The sequence below is a fragment of the Enoplosus armatus genome, chromosome 8 (genome assembly GCF_043641665.1).
Source record: "Enoplosus armatus isolate fEnoArm2 chromosome 8, fEnoArm2.hap1, whole genome shotgun sequence".
In the NCBI taxonomy this organism is placed as follows: domain Eukaryota; kingdom Metazoa; phylum Chordata; class Actinopteri; order Centrarchiformes; family Enoplosidae; genus Enoplosus; species Enoplosus armatus.
The window spans coordinates 9508197-9527711 of record NC_092187.1 but is presented as its reverse complement, the minus strand read 5'-3'; the positions used below and the strand labels follow the sequence as shown (position 1 = coordinate 9527711).

Genomic DNA, 19515 nt, shown 5'->3' with positions numbered 1-19515 from the left:
AGCTTCTTTTGGTTACACCAGCTTTGCAATGGGAATCATTTAACTGGACGTGTGCTTAATACTGTCTCTAATTCACAGCCACATTACATAGTTGTTTCCAGGGAGGTTCCTGGGAAATGTTTAGATATTTACGAACAAGCGTTGTCCGCTGGTTTCATCGTCATGAGACATTACAAAGGCTATTTTCCCGGCAGTTTACACCGCAGAACAAATAAAGGGGCCAGCACAAGAGAGTCAAACTCACTGCAAATCACCCAGCGTGTGTAAAGAGCAGTACTAGCTTAGGTAGCTGAAGAAAGCTGGACTGTAGCCACATAAACAGAATTAAAACACCAAACATATTATCCAACACAATGTAGGCTACTTTTTCTCCATGTGGCAACAACCCCGAGCGAGGGAGGGTTAATGAAACTGGAAGTGTAGCGCGGAGACCCCTCCCTCCCTCCCTCCCTCTCTGTCCGGGCCCATCCGTCTCAGAAGAAAGTTCCTCACCCGTAAACACCGTTTGTCACCAAATTATGCCACACAAACTGCTGTCACTGTCGCCCGGAGTTTGAAAATAAACCGCACACCTCTCACTTTGAGGAGAAGAAGAAGAAGAAGACGAAGAAGACGAAGAAGCGAAGAGTCGCTCATTGTCAGACGATGCGGAGGTGAGTGTAAAGCCGATGCGGTCGTTCGCCGAATTATTCATTTGTGTCTCTGAAATGTTACTAAAAGTTACTCAACAGCCAATGAAGTGTCGAAAGGTTTCACTGCCGGAAAGTTTTGTTGCGCTGCATTTACGTCTCCTGCTGTGGTCAACGACGTAAGCAGCGCGCTCAGTGTTTTAACGGACAGTAACGTTACGTGTTGGCGAAACAACGGTAAAAGACGTTCAGGGCCTAATATGAAATATGAATGGCCAAACAGGGTCGACGCCTACACTTAGACAACCAAATAGCATCAGCCTAACATCTGACCCGGGGTATGTAAAGAGTAAAAAAGAGTCATTTTGGAGGCGTGTGTGAACAGCTGGCTACAGAGGCTGAACTATTTGTTGTTGAAGTGGAGTTTCCTGATGAAATGATCACACACACACACACACACACACACACACACACTGATTACATGTACAGGGCTCAGGTTTTTATGAGCAGGACTTCACTGTAAAAACCAAGTCCTGTGGTCAAACGTAACCTTTAGGATGGACTGTAACCAGCCCCACACACACGTCCCATGTGACATCTCCACATACATGTCCCTTTGCACCTCTGGATTGCACAACTGTAACAGGCTTGTGGGTGATTGTGTGTGTGTGTGTGTGTGTGTGTGTGTGTGTGTGTGTGTAGGCTGACAGGCTAGTTTGTGTGATATGGTTATTTTGTGACCATACTTCAGCCTCATGCCATGCATTCTTTAGTGAGATGGTATTCCTACTTTAGACTGCCCCCCCCACACTTCTCTCCCAGCATGTCTGGGCCTGTTTGCAGACTACACACTAACACACTACGTTGGTATACCCAAGGATCTCTGGTATGAGTACTTCATGATGACATTCTTGAATAGTCACAGAGTTTATGTATAGATACTTAATTTCTTGGACTTCTTCTTGTTCGAGTTCCTTTATAGTTCCCGGCAGACCTCCTCTACTCTCTGATCTAGCAAAAATGAAAAAGAAAGTAATACTGCAGGGTGGCCTTGTGATCAATGGCATGTTCTAAGTATGCGGTGCATGTGCAAGTGTGCTCATTGGTCATGCTCATTGCATTTCAGAGAAGCATTTCACTGTGTACAACAGTTAAATGAATGCTAAGCTAATAATGTTGCCTTTAATGTTTGGTTTTGGATTTACAGACGTAATGATCAATATGATAGATTTAAAAGATGGAAAAGGGAAGAAGAAGGTAATAGCAAACCTGTATATTGTAATATTTCTTTTACAGTGGCCATAGCTGTCCTTATCTACCCTCGTAATGTTGACAATGGGTAACTTTGAAAGGAGTCTGCTGTAAATTTTTACCGTGCAACACACCCATTCATGGAAGCCTCCGCGAAGGTATTCTTATGTCAGTGAATTTTATGTGCTGTCGCTGAAAAATGGGCTCGGACTCTCAAATCTCTTAGCGGCAGCAATATGTTTAGTAATACTTTCACAGATGACGTTTATTGCTTAACAGGACTGGTGAGAGCCATACCACCTCATAAGAGTTAGGGGGATATTCTGTGTCTTTTTGCAGATGAATGTTTGTTTTGTTTGTTTTCTGTTACATTCTGTGGTATGTTATGTTGGTTTTAAATTTCTCAGTTTGTGTCTGACCTCACATGCCTTTCTTTTTACAGTTTTTGACCTCACTGGAGCTGGTCTGACTGAAGTTTAGGGACTGAGAAGATGCGTTCTAGTGTGGATGGACCATCAAGCCCCACTGGCAGAGGAGGCACTGGCAGCAACAACAATAACAACAACAACAACAGTAGCGGCAGTGAAAACAGTGGAAACTCAGGTTCCCAGTATGCACTATGTGCTCTGGGGGTTGGGCTTGTTGCCCTCGGCATTGTGATGATTGTGTGGAGCGTCGTACCTGCAGACACGGTCGGTAATAGCAGCAGTTCTGGAGGACATGGTGATACTGGTAGCAGGAAGAATAAAGCCTCTTCCGTGGCCTTTGTCTTGGTGGGGTCTGGGGTGGTCATGCTGCTGCTCTCCTTGTGTCTGGGAATGAGGAACAAACAGCGGGAGCAGCTGAGACTCCAGGAGGCCCAGAACCGCGGAGGAGTGGCAGCAAGGGAGCAGGAGGAAAGAGAAACGTGAGTCATATCATAGCTTTCTGGCTGAACAACATTTGGACCTTTAGGAATAAATCTTTTTTTCCCCCAAGATGACTTTTCGGCTGTTGTTATGTCTGTGAGCAGAAAACAGATTTGACCACATAAACTACCAATCTTGCACATTTGAGAAAATTTTGCTTGTGGATTTGTCTTATTTATTTTGAACATTATTTTGTCTTCTCAAAAATGTTCCTGAAAGTTTACACTGCTTTTCACGGTTGGACAAAATTACTTGATATACATGATACTGAAAACCATGTCTGGCATTCTTTTTGTGCTAAAACATGCAAAACACTTTTGAGAATAATAATATATTGATCATATATTATCCCCTACTTGTTAGTACAGGACCTGGCAATGTACGCATAATGATTCATGTGTGTCATTCACATCTGATCTGTATGTTTCTATAAATATCTACAGCGCTGAGGAACAAGCCCAGCGTTATGCTGTACCCACCTATGAAGAGGCAGTATGCAGTGGCCAGTACCCTGTCCGTCAGAGCAACCTTCGCCCAAGCACATCCCAGCTACCTTCCTATGATGACCTGGTCCAAGTGGATGGTGTGCAGTATGAATTTGAGGGGTCAGAGGTCACGACTACCGGATCACAGCCTGCTCCGGCCTCCAGTGCTCCCGCTGCGGCTGCTACCGCATCAAATCGCAAACCTGGGAAAAATAGTCGCAAGCTGCTTCCTATCAAGATCCGCAGGATTAAATCAGAGAAGCTACACATGAGGAACGTTGATAACTCTCAGCCAGCAGCTGGAATGAGTATAGAACCCCTTACTCCGCCGCCGCAGTATGAGGATAAAGTGCCTCCAATTTAAGATCAAGCTGATTGTGTTTAAAACAATCTACTGAAATTCCTGGAATCCTCCATGATCATCTTCTGTGGATCTGGATCTGGATCTGCCGTGTAAGGCCAAGACTTGAAGGTGGCTCCTCTTTGCAGAATGTACTATGTTGCACTTTGTTATAAAATACAGTATCTGTTCAAATTCATCATTCGTGCCACATCACTCCAAAGCACTGAACAGAGAAACCTCTTTTATTTTGGATCTCACTGGACCTCTGAAAGAGATATTGATGAATAGTTACTGGATCCTTCCTGACTGTGACATATTCTGTCACACGCCAGCACAATGGGCTAAAATCACACACCAAATGCAGTTTTCCGTTTATGCATTATCTTTATGTAACTGGCCTCCGACTCCGTACTCATGAGGTGATGGTGTAAGAGATCATAGGACATCAGTGAGTGGTTATAGTGAGGATTTGTGCGCACACTTAAATAGATATGTGCAGGGCAGTCATTTTGTGAAGTAGCTGCCACGTTTCATCCTTGAGGGCTTTGGATTACTACTGCCAGCGGTTTACCAAATGTAGGCTCGGCGGTGAGTGACTGAGCATGGTGTGTAGTCAGCCGGCTCGACCTGATGTGGTATGCTACACGTTATCATTATTCCTCATTATCAACAGTGTTGTCTCTCCTGGTCCTCTAGAGCTTTGCAGGAAATGGGAGACAATTTTGATAAATGTTTATTGGTGTTGGAGAGAGTCTACTGTGCTCTATACACAGCCAGAGTCCCGTCCCACTCCTATGTAAACTTGTGTTTCACTAGGTTTTGGTTCAGAGGGTTATCTTTATTTGTCTCTGAAAAGCTGAAACATGGTACTGGGGTTTTCTGTACATTTTCTAAGATCTACTGGACAGCAACATTTTAAGAAGTATTTTTAACCAATATAAAACGAAGCCTTAGCATTTATCAGCTACAGCTCCCATGACTCTTAGCCATAGGCCCTCGACCAAAACCTAATGGGAAATGTAGTTGCTAACAAAATATCAGTTGTTTTATCTTAGTTGTAATATCAATACCCTCGAATGTTACCATCCAGTACAGCCGTGTATTCATTTAACAGAAGAGAAAACTTTAGTTTTATGTTTCTTTTTAGAAAGACAAATAAATGAAACCATGTACAGTGAATCAGAATCAGAATCAGAAATACTTTATTGATCCCGGGGGGAAATTGTACAGTACAGAATGGTCTGGCCAAAGCTGGTGGAACGGAGGCTAGCTTGAAAATGGGGTCCGACTTTACTGTATTTCTCTACTGAGCAGGATATGGTCCAGAATCAGTAAATTGCTGCATTTAGAAACACAGTCCTAATATGCCATTAGCTGATCAGTTTTTCGTGGCTAACGAGTTAGCAAACGTCTGCCTAGCAACCCTAACCGTACAGAATGAAATTAGCATGCTGTTGGAATCGTATTTCTGGCTAACTGATAAAAAAAAGTCCAAATTTCACTTGCTTTTTCCCTGTGGTTTGGATTCCACCAACTCTGGAGAAAAATAGCTGTGTCTTTAGCTTTAGCTTGCCAAATGCTAAACTCTCCTCACTATGAACTTGTTTACTTTGGCTCATACTGATGCTTTGTGCGAGGCAGGCAGCATGTACTCAACCAGAAAGAGAGAATGGGAGGGGGGCTGTTGTTGATTCAATGGCTGAAATTTCTATTTACACTTAATTGTGCAGCACCTATGGTCGCCATTAAGGTTACTTTTTAAGAGAAATTACTCCCTAGGAAGAAACCATTTTCTAGGAAGTTGAAGGTCTCATTTCATGGAGTCTTGAAGGAGGTTGGTAATGCTAACTGACTACAGCTCTGAGTTTGCCCTCCAGTGGTACACACTGAAATACAGTTAAGTGCCTTGGTGTTCAGAACACTGCTGCTCTTCCTAAAACATTTCAAAAGCCATTGTACTACTGAACCTGAGCTCTAATGTTGCTCCTCCAATGCATTGTTGCTTTTCCACTTGCAAACAGCGGGTAGAGTAGGAAGTACGTGAGGACATGATGGTGAATAGCTGAAAGCCTTTTCCCTGTAGCCATGGTGAACACTATTAGAGCTGTGAAGGCAGTAGTGTAGTCCGCTCCTCTCTGGGCTTGTTTTTGTCCTCGAGATGACCAACAGAAAGACTCTTTGACTGCGCAGCTGCGCCATAATAACAGCAACTGTTGCTCACTCGCTTGCTCATCACCATTCCTCTAACCACAGCTTGCTTGTAGCCCTGTATTCACTTTGACGTACGCAGAGAATGAGCAGAAAGAGAGGAAAGACAGCTCTGAGCTCTGTTCAGGGAAATGGTTCGACTTCCATCATCATACACTATTTTATCAATACTTGTCAACAAACTCTCCTTTCTTCTTCCGGTTAGATTTGTTTAAATATGAACAGCTGAAGGATTTATCAGTCATTCAATTAAATGTTAAAAGTTTTGTGAAGTTGCACAGCTAAGATTTTTTTCCTCTTTTGTTTTGTGGGACAAAAGGCACCTTTCATTAATGACTTCATCACCCAGTTCTACACTGTGTTTGAGTAAAACTCAAGTCTAGTTAATGCAGAAAAGCTACTCAGTCGTTGTCAGCTGGTCATATTATATATTGCCAGGGTTTCTGTCAAGCAAAAAAGCAACAAAGGTCATTGAGTCACTTCAGGTTTGTCATTGGAATTCACAACAGCTTCTTCTACACTTCCCCAATGTGTTTTTTGAAACTTGCCATGCAGTGTATTGAGTCTTTATTTTTTGTCATGTTCAGTACTGCAGACTCCAGTCATACAGTCAGTGTACCTCACTTGCCAAGGACCAGTTAACTACATGATGGGTTTTATTACTATGTAGTCAGAATGTTTTACATTGAGTGTTTTTTGATTTAGCAGTCACTTTCTGTTTTACTTAGTGCCTGAAACTTGCTGTTTGTTGTCAGTCTCATTTATTATTATTGCTTTTTTTTATTACTTAAATCCATATTTCTTTTATATGTACTGTGAAAATGTGCTTTTCTATGATAACTCTTTTTCTATTTGTTTCTGAAGAGTGAAAACAAATGTATCTCATGGATATTTTATGAGAAATAAAAGGAAGTATTTGTAAATTAGCCCAATGTTTAAGATTGATTACTGAAAAATTGTGAGTATAGTTCCATGTTGACTGATATGCCATAACCCCCTGATCATTTTAACATCCAACTTTGTTACTGTTCACCAATTCTTAGTTAATAAGCAGCTACTGTATTGAAAGCTGAAGGTGAGAGAAACATCTGGATGCTATCTAATTATTAAAGCCCTGCATGACCAAGTTAAGAAACAGCTTCTAGGTTTTATGTGTCCAGGACATGGATAGTACTTTACATTAACTTGTAATGGCTCTGCATGCCACTTGTTTGCACTGATAAACAGCATCTTCCTTTTTACTTGGCAGTAAAAAACAAATGAGACAACACATTATACATCATAGTTGTTCTTATTGCTGACAAAAAGCACTTTAATAGCTTCTTCAGTAGCTGGTCATAACCTGCAGAGTAAACAGTAGAAAACACAATTATAATGCACTTCCTGTTTTTGAAAGCCGAGGCTTTTGTTTGCTTCAGGATACATTGTTTATGCTGGCAAGGTAATCACAAATATGAAAATGTTCCTCACTGTGTTGATCCACTCGGTGTAGGAGCTGACTTGTGTAAAGACAGTAGGCTTCTGGAGGATGTTGCAGCCCTGGCCAGAACCAAAGCTCACCACGCCGTGGACGTCCCAGGAGCCATCAGGGTTCTGGCAATTCAGAGGTCCACCAGAGTCTCCCTGTAGGTCAGGACACACACACTGTTGGCTCGCAGCTTATGTGCAGTCACTAAGGAGGTATGGTTACCAGCAATCACTTTGTCATGCTGAATTTTCCTGTTTCAAAGTAAATCTCCTTTCCTTGAATCTTCATGGAACCTTTTATACTGTGCTAAATGGAAATCTTACAGGTAAAACTGACCCTCTCTTGTGTGAACTCACATTACACCCAGCGGTGATGCCGTCACCTCCGGCACAGACCATCTTGTCTGTTGCCAAGACGCTCCACCAGTCGGGCTGTGAGCAGGTGTCGTTGCCAACCACTGGCAGGAGAACCTGCTGCAGGATGTCAGCCAGAGGTCCGCTGGCTGTGGGGAAGAAACGCGCTTAACTCAGGTAAGAAAGAAGATTTTGCTTTTGAGGGAAGTTCACACGGTGCGACAGGTGGGGTGCTGCATGGAGATCATTTTTGCTGTTACAGATGGCGTCAAGGGTAGAGAGTGAGAGGGTGGCATTTAGTACTAACACTAATGATGTCTGCATTCACTGTTTTTCAACCCAAACCCTGTTAAAATGTCTCCCCTCTGTTGCAGCTTCTAACTGAGCTTAACCCATAAGAACCCATGGTGACACCAGTGTAACACACACTTCAAAGGCCCCAGAATCTTCCTTATACAGCTTTGTGCTTGATCTTAACTCATTAAGTCCCTAAGCGACATATACGAAACATCCTGGTGTGGTGGTCATGTCACAGTCATGTGACTGTGACAGGTCAGGTGGTGTGACATGTAAACACAAGTGAAGGAAGCAACTAATTTCAAAAAGCCTGTATTTTGATACTGAAGGTAAGTTAAAACCCATTTAACGATTCTAATGCTTTAATAGTGTGTCCTGTATACAGTCAACCTGTTCTGACCATATTTCTTGAACAAATTAATATAAAACAATAAAACAAGTAAATTTACCATAAACGCCCTATGTAATGTATATGTACCATCACAGATCTTTGACATTAAGAGGTAGTATAAAAAAAACACATCAGAAATGTCTTCAATGTGGTCCACTTGGTCTGTGGTGTATTCCCCATAATTTTCCTTTGAGGGGAAATGGGTCTGGGTTCTTATGGGTTAAACACGGTCCAATGCAAGCGTGTGAAGGACCTCAAATTCCAGTAAGGCAGGAAGCTCACAGGACAATCACAAATGTATATATGTTTGACTAATAAGAGGGTTGCAAACCATGCTTTCTATCTGATCTGTGCCAAAGGCAGTAAGCTGAGCAAAATTAAGTAAGCTAAACCTAATATTAAAGCTAATAAAAAGCATGGTTTGTGTTTTATGTCAAAAGATAATCATAGATTGATAAATGGTCGCTGCAGTAGGAAATTAATCCCTAGTCTAGATGCAGTTAGATCTGAGCTCTGCTTGTCACATTTTTCTGACCAATTAATGGTTGTGAAATATTCTCCGCTTTGACCTCAATATTTTACCTAAACTGACTGACAGGTGCACAGACACTGACTAGACACCATTAAGCAGGCAGTAAGCCCAAGGTGGAAATTTGTAATGCAGATCCACAGTGATTCATTCTGCTGAGGTTTAATCACTCACTGGAGAGTCGACCCCAGCCGGTGACATAGCAAGGAGCGCCGTGGGTCAGGACGACGCCCCGGTCTGGCAGGCAGGCGGGCATGGTGGTGTCAGAGAAGGTGACGGGGGAGGACAGCTTGATCAGGGCGATGTCGTTGCTGCAAAAAGGCAAAACAATACACCAACATTTAGGAAGGAATGACAACAAAACATGGTTTATGCCATGTTAATGTTTTGCTGCATCATCTTCCTCATTTCAAGAAAAAAATCACTGCTTACACGTGGTGGCCATGCTCTTCACTTTGACTCATGAGGTCACATTGAGCTGTGTGTGGGCGGCTGTTGCTGTTACCGGCTGAGCAGGATGTTGTAGTCCTCATGAGTGATGATTGTAGCCGCCCTCCGTGCAGTCGAGCCCTCCTCACTCGCCCTCAGGCTGTGTTTACCCAACTCCACTCTGTAGTTGTAGCGGTCACTGTGGGATGGCAGATGACGCAGTGTTTCCGTGGGGAGGAGGGTTAGAGAGTAGTATTGACTTTTCTGCATGCGTGTACAAAACTGTGAATAAGCTGATGGTGGATTGCAAATGCTAGTAGTCCTGTAGAAGTAATGCATGGTTGTTTTGGGTCTTTAACTGGCTTTAAAGCAATCTCCTACTTTTTGTGAGCAAAGTTTTTTTCTTGCTACAAATTCTCTTTACTGTGAACTTTGAACTTCTCTACATGCCACCCTTGTCTTTCTCCGTTCATTCATGGTGGGCATTGCTGCTGATCCTAGAAGAACAACGCTGTTCACTTCTGTTCATTCCTAAAACAATCAAAGAAAAAGCTCATTTCATATGGGCGTATTGAATCACTACTGAGTATAAATCGATAATGAACAGTAGTGAAAGTTCTTCATTACATAAAACTGCCTTGGATCATCAATTTGACAAAGTATAACATTTAACAATTATTCGTAGTGCAACCACTAATATACATATTTATATCCATAAACAACAGTGTTCAAAAACCCTCAAAAGCTTTACCATCCTAAGTTTGTGAGCCTTTCAAAGAGAACACGCTATATTGTAATTTGGGTTATATTGACAACCTTCCCCTCGGTTTGAGTTAAACATACTTGATGCAGTGTGCAGCAGTGAGGACCCACTCAGAAGAGATGAGGCTGCCTCCACAGACATGACTCCAGCGCCCACTGCTGTCTGACTGGAGCGAGACCTGAGCAGAGCCGAGAGAAGACAGTGTGCTTCACCGCACGTTGACATTTCACTCTCAACATCCTACAAATCTGTCTCATCTCTCGTCCCTCTTTGTGTGCTCTGGAGGAGAGGTCATTATCACAAGTTCAACATTACTAAAATGTAGAAGATTCAGAGAGTAAATATAGTAGTAGTAAAAATAGGTGTCACTTTTTCTATCTGTGGTGGTAAAATGAAAATGAAGTGTTCATGCTCTTCCGTAGTTGTCAGAGTGAACATGTTTTTTTTTTTTACCCCTTTAGATCAAACCTTACCTGCCAGGGCCAGCTGTGAGGCCTGACGTCCTCTCCTGCCACCACCCTGCTCAGCACAGGAGGGAAAGTGGGAAGGCCACACCCATAAACTGGGAAGAGGTTAGCAATATATATTGTGATTTTAGACTAGGCATAAAACAGTTGGTTATCATTTTATTGTGGCAAGTTTTTGATGAATTATAGCAAGAAAGAACATCTAAGTTCAGTGAAGCTGTAACAATTCATATTTAAGCAAAATGTGATTATTAGTTCTTAGACTAATAAGGGACTAATCATCTGCATAATATTACAGCAAATGAGTTTAAAGTAACAAGTGAGAAGATTGAAACTGTCTTACCGCTAGCTACCACAAAAGTGAGAACCACCAGGCTCCTCATGACTGTAGCTGTGTGTTGAGTGTGTGTGTGTGTGTGTGTGTGTGTGCCTAAATTGTTGTGTTAAGAACATGCTTGTATTTATACTGTATGTGAGCAACTTGGGAAACCTGGCTGACACATGCAGAAAGTCAAACAAGTGGCGGAGACTGAGGACACAGCATGTGGCTGGTGACAGGATTTTCCCATCACTATCCCATTGGGGAACATTGGATCCTTTTCTGCCATTTAAGTATCATTGATCAAAGTTAATAGTTAATAGGTTATATATTTTTCAGAATACAAATACCTGAACATTCAGGCTGACTCCTCAGATTCAGGTATGCTTTCTTGCTTTTGCATGTATTTGGGAAATGGCTAATCCAAAGCTAACAAAAAATGTAATAAATATAAAATAACACAGAATCTTGACTTTTTATTTCATTTACAGTTTTATTTATTTCATATGTGCACAAAGTGGCTTTGATCCCAAAAACCTGTCTTCTCAATAGGCCACCATTGTCTGTGGGAGAGACGATAGAGACATGTTAGATTTGGTGCAGCATCATTTTTTTAGCAATAACACATGGGTTCTTTTTTTTTTAATTGATCCAGATTCTTAACTCCTTGAAACCGTATTCACAAATCAACCAACAGTTCTCTGAGGTGATTTAATGAGAGGAGCTTACAGCGCTGATCCAGTCGATGTAGGAGCTGACTTGGGTGAAGACAGTGGGCTTCTTGAGTAAATTGCATTTGAGCCCGGAGCCAAAGCTGACGATGCCGTGAACCTCCCAGGCACCAGCAGCATTCTGGCAGTTCAGAGGGCCGCCGGAGTCGCCCTGATTCATGTGACGGAAAACATATGATCAGTGTGCAAATTATACAGCGAACAGTAACTTCTTGTTCTTGAAAGACACTCAGCGCACTTAATGTTTACATCTGGCATGACTCATGATGCCTCACAGACGTTGCTTTACATTTTTAGACTTTTCAACTGACACTCTTCCTCTGAAATACTGAATGTATATATATGTCACAAAAAATATATGGGAACAGCATACAGTATCAGAAGAATAATCTGAGTTGAAGGATTGAAATGCACAGGAACAGAGCTTTGAGTTTGTAAGTGTAACAATTATTGGCATAATTGATCAATCTGCAGATTATGTTCTCTATTAATTGTTGGGGCCACAATATGTCAGAAAATGTTTTAAAAAAGATCAGAATTTCCAAAAGCCTAAGTTGACATATTCAAATTGTTTGTTCTGTCTGACCAACAGTCCAAAACCAAAAGATATTAAGTTTAATATATACATAGAAGACTAAAAAAACAGCCAACATTCACATTTCAGATTCTGGAACCAGTGAATATTTGGTAGTTTTGCTTACAAATGAAACAATTAATAAGCCATAAAAATAGTTGCTGATTAATTTTATGAGGATTGACTAAGACTAATCGTTGCAGCTCGACTTTATTACATTTCTTATATATTGTGTGAAATGTTGTGTTGGAAGTGTACACAGAAGTGATTAAAAAATAAATATTGAAATGAAAGATATATGTGCCGACAAACTTGCAGGTGGAGGAAATATGAGTGTTGCTTGCTGTTTCCAGTTTACTGACGTCAGGAAGCACTGGTGCTACGGTATGACGTGTCGTTTTGTGTCATTAATTGTTTTAGACTCACATTGCAACCGGACATAACTCCATCTCCGCCTGCGCAGACCATGGTGTTCTTCACCTGAGGACCCCACCAGTCACGCTTGGTGCAGGTGGCGTGGTCCACCACGGGCAGGAGAGCCTGCTGCAGGATGTCAGCGATGGGACCTCCGGCTGTGGTGAGGAGAGACGCATATAAGCTCAAGTTCGGCTCAGGTAAAAGGCTGGTGAGAAACACAACCTCCACGAGACCGATGTTTCATCAGAAAAGGATTCGGCAAACAAATGCTGTCCATCCATCCTGATAAACTTATACAACAGTTACAACTGCAATGCCTTTTATTTCAGAATAATAGACCACTCTGCAGTAAAATGACTTTGCATGTAATTCAATAATTTATCATAAGTATTTTGTCAGATACTGTAAGTATTGTACTACTTTTGTTTGTTTGTAGTATATACACCTCAAGAGCTATAGAATATCAATTGAAATCTTAAATACTAAGATACTGTATACTACCCTAAATACTATGAAACTGTTAGTATAATATTTTATTAAAACTGCAGTAAAGAATGTTTTCTCATCTCCATCTGCCACAATTACACGTAGTAATACAAATAGTAAACTGATTTTGTCTCAAGATGAGGGCGGACTGGGCACTCACTGTAGAGGCGACCCCATCCAGTGACGTAGCAGGGCTCGTTGTGGGGGAGGATGAAGCCAGCAGCAGGGAGACAAGCAGCCATGATGGTGTCAGAGAAGGTGACAGGGGACTCCAGCTTGATCAGGGCAATGTCATTACTGGAGAGGAAACACACACATTTAGATTCATCAACGACCTGCAACTGTTATTGCCGAAATGATTTTATCTTTTGGATTTTCAGTAAAGTCTCTTTACCGGATGAACAAGGGGTTCCACTTCTCATGCACAACGATGTTAGCAGTGCCCATGAACACAACACCCTGCTCTGTCTCTATCAGGTTGTGCTTTCCCATGGCCACTCTGTACTCCTTGCCACTGCTGCACATTGACAGGGAGAAGAATATGAAGCAGCGATGTGTTAGCTCAAACGTCCATTTCAAAGATTAAATCTGCTGAATAATTTTCCTATATAATTAACTGCTATTCTACTTTTGGTCACTTGATTCTTTGATTTCTTGGAATCACCTCACAAATTGACATTTTATACTCCATTTTCCATTTATATTCCATACTGTATGGTCCATGTCACGGATTGATGTGTGTCAGTGCTGCATTGAGTTCCTATCATGCATTGTTTTGGGCTCCAGTGTTTCCTACCTTATACAGTGAGCAGCGGTGAGGACCCACTGGTTAGAGATCAGAGTACCTCCGCAGGTGTGTCTCCATTCGCCCTGTCTGTTGTACTGCAGGGAAATCTAAAACATACATATGAACACAACTTTCTCAAACTTTTCTTTTTTCTCTTTTGTGTCTGCCTTAAAAGACTGCATCTTACAGGCACACATGCAGCTGTGTCTCTACCGGTTTTAGTCTCTACTTGTCACATGCACTGTATGTCTATAGCTATAGCTATAGACCTATAATTTACTTTACTCTCTTGAAGTCAGACAGTTGATGTCTTGTTTTCTGAGTGAATCTCCTCACTCTGCATGCTTTACCTGCCAGGGCCAGCTGTTAGACCTGACATCCTCTCCTCCAACCACCCTGGTCACCACAGGGGGGAAGGTGGGTAGGCCGCACCCGTAGGCTGAGGGGACAGACAGAGACAGACTCTTTTAAAACTGTGAACAGGTGAACACTGAACTGTTAGTCTGCATTCAGTTTGTAGAGAAAGCTGAAATAGAGACAGACAGGTGACCTTAAGGGTGTTCTGTGTAAAAGATCCTTACCGCCAGCAACAAAGAGAGCGACAACCACAAACTTCATCATGTCTGTATCTCCACAGTTTGCCGTGAAACATCTGACACATTTATACCTTCCATGATGTTATGTAACCTACTAAAACTGGATCAAATACTTGGAAATTTGCCATTTGACAAAACAAAACTTAACACCGGCGTGGCCAGAAGTCGCCAGGAATACTAGGCCAAGGCCAACAGTTATGTATCATTTTGAACTTTGTTTGTTGAACAAGTCAGTGGAGTGAAGGGTTTTTTAGCTTTTATCATCAAGAGCTGGAGTTGACACAAAGAGCCTTACGTGGCCCTCCCTACTCGGATTTCCTTTACAAAGAAATGTGTTGCCTCCTCCAGTAACTTCCAGAGCAAGTTTCCATTGCTCATGAACGCACTGAATTTTTCCCGTGACTGTACTCTTTTTCTCAAGTGCAATTAAGCAGTACAAAGATATTAGTTATTAGTGTAATAGACCACTTACCTTGCTACATAAAAACACAGCCTATTCATGAGGTTTGATTGCAATATCAGCTCTTAAATGTAGTGGATGTCAAGGCAATTCCTCTGCATTGATCCTACAAAAAACATATTGTAGGGGGTAAAACATGTATGCTTTTCATAACCAAGTACCCACTGAGGAATACAAACACTACTAACAAATGTTTATGGCAGTATGGTAAAATGCAATACTACATGATTCATGTACTGTACATCAATTTCCAACTTTGCTAAAACATTAATTATACATCTATAAAGTTATAATAAAATAATAATAAAATAATGACTTCATTCTATTACTTCTTACTTTTTCTACTCATGTTTTGTATTATTTGCTATTAATATATTATATTTTAATAATATAAGTGTTTTATATGTCTCAACCATATGTAATCACATTACAGACAAAAGTGCACTCTTTGTTACATATTTGTAGTTCTTTGAGATTGTTTATGTCCATATACAAGCAGATACAGTAAGATACATTTAAAGCAGAATTCCTGTTGCCCAACTAGAAACTGAATTATGTGGTAAAAGCCTGCTAACTTGAGTTTTAAGTGAACATTGTGTATGTTCATATATAAAAATAGGATAGCACATGTATTTTCTTTGATAGAACAACACAGATGGACTGTTTTGTGAACATCATCACTTATTTGAAGGTAAAAGACCTGACCAACCCGGGTCACTGTGAGACATCTGTGAGGTTCACACAGAGGTTGAGTTGGAGTGATAAGGTGTATTTAGGGATATCTGTGGTTGCTTATCTCCAAGGTTGATTTATTTTTCCCACCAACTTCTCCTGGCTGCTCTGAGGCAAATGTTAAGCAACACATTTGAGTTTTTAATCAGGCCTGTTAAAGCTCTATATAAGGAAGAGCACGTCCCCCTGAACTTCTGCTGAAGACCGTCACAATGAAGTTCCTGATCTTGGCTTTGTTTGTTGCTGGTGGTAAGCTCTGATACTCTTCTGACCAGCAGGATGTTGCTACATACAACTGTTCACTTTCTCTCTACATGAAGTAGTTTAACAGATTCACATTTTTATACTTATGCTAAAAAAAACTGCATTTTTTAGCACACAACATGTTTGATTGTTAAAGAAAAAAAATGATACACCATATTCTGTACTGTTGTTTCTTAGCCTACGGGTGTGGCCTGCCCACCTACCCTCCCACCATCACCAGGGTGGTTGGTGGAGATGATGTCCGTGAGAACAGCTGGCCCTGGCAGGTAATTTCACTTAAAGACTGTGTCCTCTGTCCATTTCCTAAAGCCATAAAACATTCATATGCTGTGATTCATGTGTTGTTTGTTCCCCTCAGGTGTCTCTGCAGTACAAGAGTGGCAGCAACTTCTACCACACCTGCGGTGGCACCCTGATCTCCAACCAGTGGGTCCTCACTGCTGCTCACTGCATCAGGTGGGGCTAAAAAGTTCATGAAATGTGAAATCAAGAAGGTATACGAGGGCACAGAGAGCCAGTTCTATGGTAGACAGGGCAGGGGTGAGAGAGGAAGTAGGGAAGGAAAAACAAGTTTAGATTTCCTTTTTAAAAATACTTGAACTTATACTTAAATAGTTTAGCAGTCTGATAAGTACAGAGTTGACATGACAACGCTGTTTAGTCTATAAACTGAAGAGAGCTCTGGTCACTGATTATTAGGATTCTTATTTTTATACAATGAAATAAAAAACATATATTCATAATATTAATAATTGGTAATCCCACTTTTGTCAACACTGGCCGTGTTAATTTAAACACTTTCGGAGCTAAATGAACACTGTATGTTGGTTTCCCAGATCAAAGCAACTCTGACTGTTTGTGTGCTTTTTTTCGTGGCCAAGCAGCAGTCGCACCTACAGAGTCTACCTGGGAAAACACAATCTGAAGACCAACAACGAGGCTGGCTCCATCGCCATCAGCCCCGCCAAGATCATCGTCCACGAGAACTGGGACTCCTACAGGATCCGGTGGGCTCAGTCACGTCCCTTCCTCTTGTAGAATAGACTATATATTATGCTGCTGTGACTATTTTGTTAGAAGTCTTTTACCCTCATTAACGTTCTGTTTCTAAATGTGGTTTTTGCATTCATCCTCTAGTAACGACATCGCCCTGATCAAGCTGGCGACTCCCGTCATGTTTTCTGACACCATCATGGCTGCCTGTCTTCCCACCTCCGGTGACATCATGCCTCACGGTGCTCCCTGCTACGTCACCGGCTGGGGCCGTCTCTGGAGTGAGTCTTTAATCTTACAATCAGTTTTCCTGTCGAACGTTGTGTGAGCGCAGAAACATTTTCCACCTTCTCCTCTCAGTTTTAAGATACCTTTGGAGTTACATAGGTCTCAAAAGATGAATCATCAACTGATATGTCATTGGCCATTCATCTGAACAGGGCTGAAGTGGTTGAATCCAGTTTAAGATAGTTTTTAATCATGCCTTAGTTTTGTCGCTGCCTCATGATATTATGACTTGTTCAGTTAAAGATACTTTTGGATGCTGACTTTGCATTTTTCCCACTAATCTAAGTATGAAAGCTTACATCTTGCAACACTAAAGCCTCTTTCTCACCATCTCACCGTTGAATGAGTAAAAAGTCTATGTGCTGATTAGAGAGAAACAAGTTCATACAAACTGACATAATCTATAATCTCTGTTAATCATTAGAAAAGGTTTTGATCTTTAAGAAACTTGGTTTTCACTTGCTCTTGAATGGAAACTGGACCTAGTTTTGGAGTATGGCCTTGAATAAGGTGGTCTTGACTGCAGCCCTGAATCTGAATGCCTTGTTATCTTCTAAAGCTGGAGGTCCTATTGCCGACATCCTGCAGCAGGCCTTCCTTCCTGTGGTCGGCCACTCCACCTGCACCAGGTCTGACTGGTGGGGCAGCCTGGTCACCAACAACATGGTCTGTGCTGGAGGAGACGGACAGCTGGCTAGCTGTAACGTGAGTCTGATTCACTTTATTTTACAAACTCATGTCATGTTTAATAGCAATTCCTGTAAAACTACTCAACACTCAAGCATATCTCTACATTTCATCATTCCGATTCAGATCTATGACTGTACATTTTCTTCAAGCATTTGCCATCTCCTGTCATATTTGCCTCTGTTCACCTTTAGGGAGACTCTGGCGGCCCCCTGAACTGTCAGAACCCCGATGGCTCCTGGGACGTCCACGGTGTGGTCAGCTTCGGCTCAAGCATGGGCTGCAACTATCCCAAGAAGCCCTCCGTCTTCACCAGGGTCAGCGCCTACATCTCCTGGATCAACAACGTAAGTGAAACAGCATTAGATGGAAGAATATTTGTCCAAATTTTTTGGCTCAAGCAGATAGCCTTAAAACTCACTGTGTACTGACTTTACAGACCCTTAAACTACTGATGAGCAGCCATTCGTCTGTGCTTGTTACACGGCTCTTAATATTAGACACAAATCTGAGAATTTGTTTTTTCAAAAGGAGGAAAAGAATATTTTTGCATTTTTAATTTCTACCACTGCAATTTCTTCAAAATCCAGAAATGATTTACTGAAATCATACAAATTATGAAATACACAGTGACTTAATTTGAACTTTAACTCAGTAGCTCAGAAGGGTGGAAATGTGATGAAGAAGTGTATGTGCTGTAGTGCCCTCTAGTGGAGCATTTTGAAATATTTTCTTTCTTTTTTTCTTTTTTCCAGGCCATGGCCAGGAACTAAGATGTGGATTGGTTTATGTCATTGCTGGTTGCAGCACTTGACCATCAAATAAAGAATGTAGTGGCTAATACAGTGTCTTCTGTGTTTTATTAATCAGACATGAAATTAATTTTTATGTGTTGGTTAGACAACTGTCACAAAAATGCTCACCTGCTAAAGCCAGTACAATGGCTTTACATGTTTTTCATGTATTAAAAATCTCAATGTCAACTGTTTACTTTTTCATATGAATTGAATGAATAAACACTCAAGCTGGATGATTTTCATCTATAGTCATATGTTTAGTCATTGATCATCTCCATTCAAAAGGTCTCACTTCTGCAAATGATAATGTTCCCTGACTGCTGTAAACATCACATGCTTTTTTAGGCTCACCAAAGAATAGAAATTTGGATGTAATGTATGTAATAATAATGAAGGCCAAATGACCCAAAAATATCTTAAACAGATATCTTCATATCTTGCTGATGAAGCAGTGAAGAATGTATCTGTTAGTGAACCCATGTTTGACCTTCAAAGGCAGGTGGTCTTCCCAATTCAGCTCAACAGCACTTCTGTTAACAATATTTAACAGCATAATGAAAACATGCGATGACAGCAGTCATGTATAGAATCGAACTTAAGGGTTTTCCTCCTTGAGAAGTTGCTCCTTCAGTTGTTTGTTTTCTTCCTGTGATGCCTTCACTTCTTGTTTCAGTGCTCCATAGTTATTTAACAGCTGTTTGTGTTGCAGGATCAGTGCATCCATCTGTTTTCGGGGCACCGGGTCGCAGTCATTTGCAACACCTCAAATACAAAAACAAGCCACAGTCAGAGATAACACTGCACAATATCAAAGTAGAACACAACAAACAAACATGGAAAAAGTAGCTGTGACTAAGAAGAGT

At 41.3% G+C, this 19515-nt stretch overlaps 4 protein-coding genes across 5 annotated transcripts; 2 read left to right on the top strand and 2 right to left on the bottom strand.

The window, feature by feature from the left end:
* Positions 1 to 622: 622 nt before the first annotated feature.
* Positions 623 to 3637, top strand: LOC139289478 (transmembrane protein 51-like). The gene is made up of 3 exons (XM_070911090.1): positions 623 to 653; positions 2323 to 2787; positions 3232 to 3637. The coding sequence occupies exons 2-3, from the start codon at positions 2372 to 2374 to the stop codon at positions 3635 to 3637; spliced, it is 822 nt and encodes a 273-aa protein (XP_070767191.1). The 5' UTR covers positions 623 to 653; positions 2323 to 2371.
* Positions 3638 to 7107: 3470 nt separating this feature from the next.
* Positions 7108 to 10904, bottom strand: LOC139288498 (chymotrypsin-like elastase family member 2A). The gene is made up of 8 exons (XM_070909803.1): positions 10865 to 10904; positions 10528 to 10616; positions 10135 to 10232; positions 9368 to 9490; positions 9037 to 9173; positions 7649 to 7794; positions 7295 to 7447; positions 7108 to 7166 (listed from the first exon to the last, which is right to left on the bottom strand). The coding sequence occupies exons 1-8, from the start codon at positions 10902 to 10904 to the stop codon at positions 7149 to 7151; spliced, it is 804 nt and encodes a 267-aa protein (XP_070765904.1). The 3' UTR covers positions 7108 to 7148.
* Positions 10905 to 11551: 647 nt separating this feature from the next.
* On the bottom strand, positions 11552 to 14456 carry LOC139289119 (chymotrypsin-like elastase family member 2A). 2 transcript variants are annotated; one of them, XM_070910638.1, is made up of 7 exons: positions 14417 to 14456; positions 14186 to 14274; positions 13845 to 13942; positions 13443 to 13565; positions 13209 to 13345; positions 12572 to 12717; positions 11552 to 11722 (listed from the first exon to the last, which is right to left on the bottom strand). In XM_070910638.1, exons 1-7 carry the CDS (start codon positions 14454 to 14456, stop codon positions 11552 to 11554), a joined length of 804 nt encoding a protein of 267 aa, XP_070766739.1. The 2 variants fall into 2 exon arrangements, with proteins under 2 accessions (XP_070766739.1, XP_070766740.1); XM_070910639.1 differs by having other exon boundaries at positions 13443 to 13562.
* A 1370-nt stretch (positions 14457 to 15826) lies between these two features.
* On the top strand, positions 15827 to 18696 carry LOC139289120 (chymotrypsin-like elastase family member 2A). Its single transcript, XM_070910640.1, has 8 exons — positions 15827 to 15872; positions 16065 to 16153; positions 16246 to 16343; positions 16769 to 16894; positions 17025 to 17161; positions 17728 to 17873; positions 18050 to 18202; positions 18611 to 18696. Exons 1-8 carry the CDS (start codon positions 15836 to 15838, stop codon positions 18626 to 18628), a joined length of 804 nt encoding a protein of 267 aa, XP_070766741.1. The 5' UTR covers positions 15827 to 15835; the 3' UTR covers positions 18629 to 18696.
* Positions 18697 to 19515: the final 819 nt, after the last annotated feature.

Coding starts and splice junctions, on each gene's coding strand:
- LOC139289120 (XM_070910640.1), top strand. CDS start 15,836: ATGAAGTTCCTGATCTTGGCTTTGTTTGTTGCTGGTG. Junction 15,873..16,064: donor GGCTTTGTTTGTTGCTGGTG/GTAAGCTCTGAT, acceptor GTTGTTTCTTAG/CCTACGGGTGTGGCCTGCCC. Junction 16,154..16,245: donor AGAACAGCTGGCCCTGGCAG/GTAATTTCACTT, acceptor TGTTCCCCTCAG/GTGTCTCTGCAGTACAAGAG.
- LOC139289478 (XM_070911090.1), top strand. CDS start 2,372: ATGCGTTCTAGTGTGGATGGACCATCAAGCCCCACTGGCAGAGGAGGC. Junction 2,788..3,231: donor GAGCAGGAGGAAAGAGAAAC/GTGAGTCATATC, acceptor AAATATCTACAG/CGCTGAGGAACAAGCCCAGC.
- LOC139289119 (XM_070910638.1), bottom strand. CDS start 14,456: ATGATGAAGTTTGTGGTTGTCGCTCTCTTTGTTGCTGGCG. Junction 13,943..14,185: donor CTAACAGCTGGCCCTGGCAG/GTAAAGCATGCA, acceptor TGTATGTTTTAG/ATTTCCCTGCAGTACAACAG. Junction 13,566..13,844: donor ACCGCTGCTCACTGTATAAG/GTAGGAAACACT, acceptor GTCAATGTGCAG/CAGTGGCAAGGAGTACAGAG.
- LOC139288498 (XM_070909803.1), bottom strand. CDS start 10,904: ATGAGGAGCCTGGTGGTTCTCACTTTTGTGGTAGCTAGCG. Junction 10,617..10,864: donor CACTTTTGTGGTAGCTAGCG/GTAAGACAGTTT, acceptor ACCTCTTCCCAG/TTTATGGGTGTGGCCTTCCC. Junction 9,491..10,134: donor ACTGCTGCACACTGCATCAA/GTATGTTTAACT, acceptor GCCATCCCACAG/TGACCGCTACAACTACAGAG.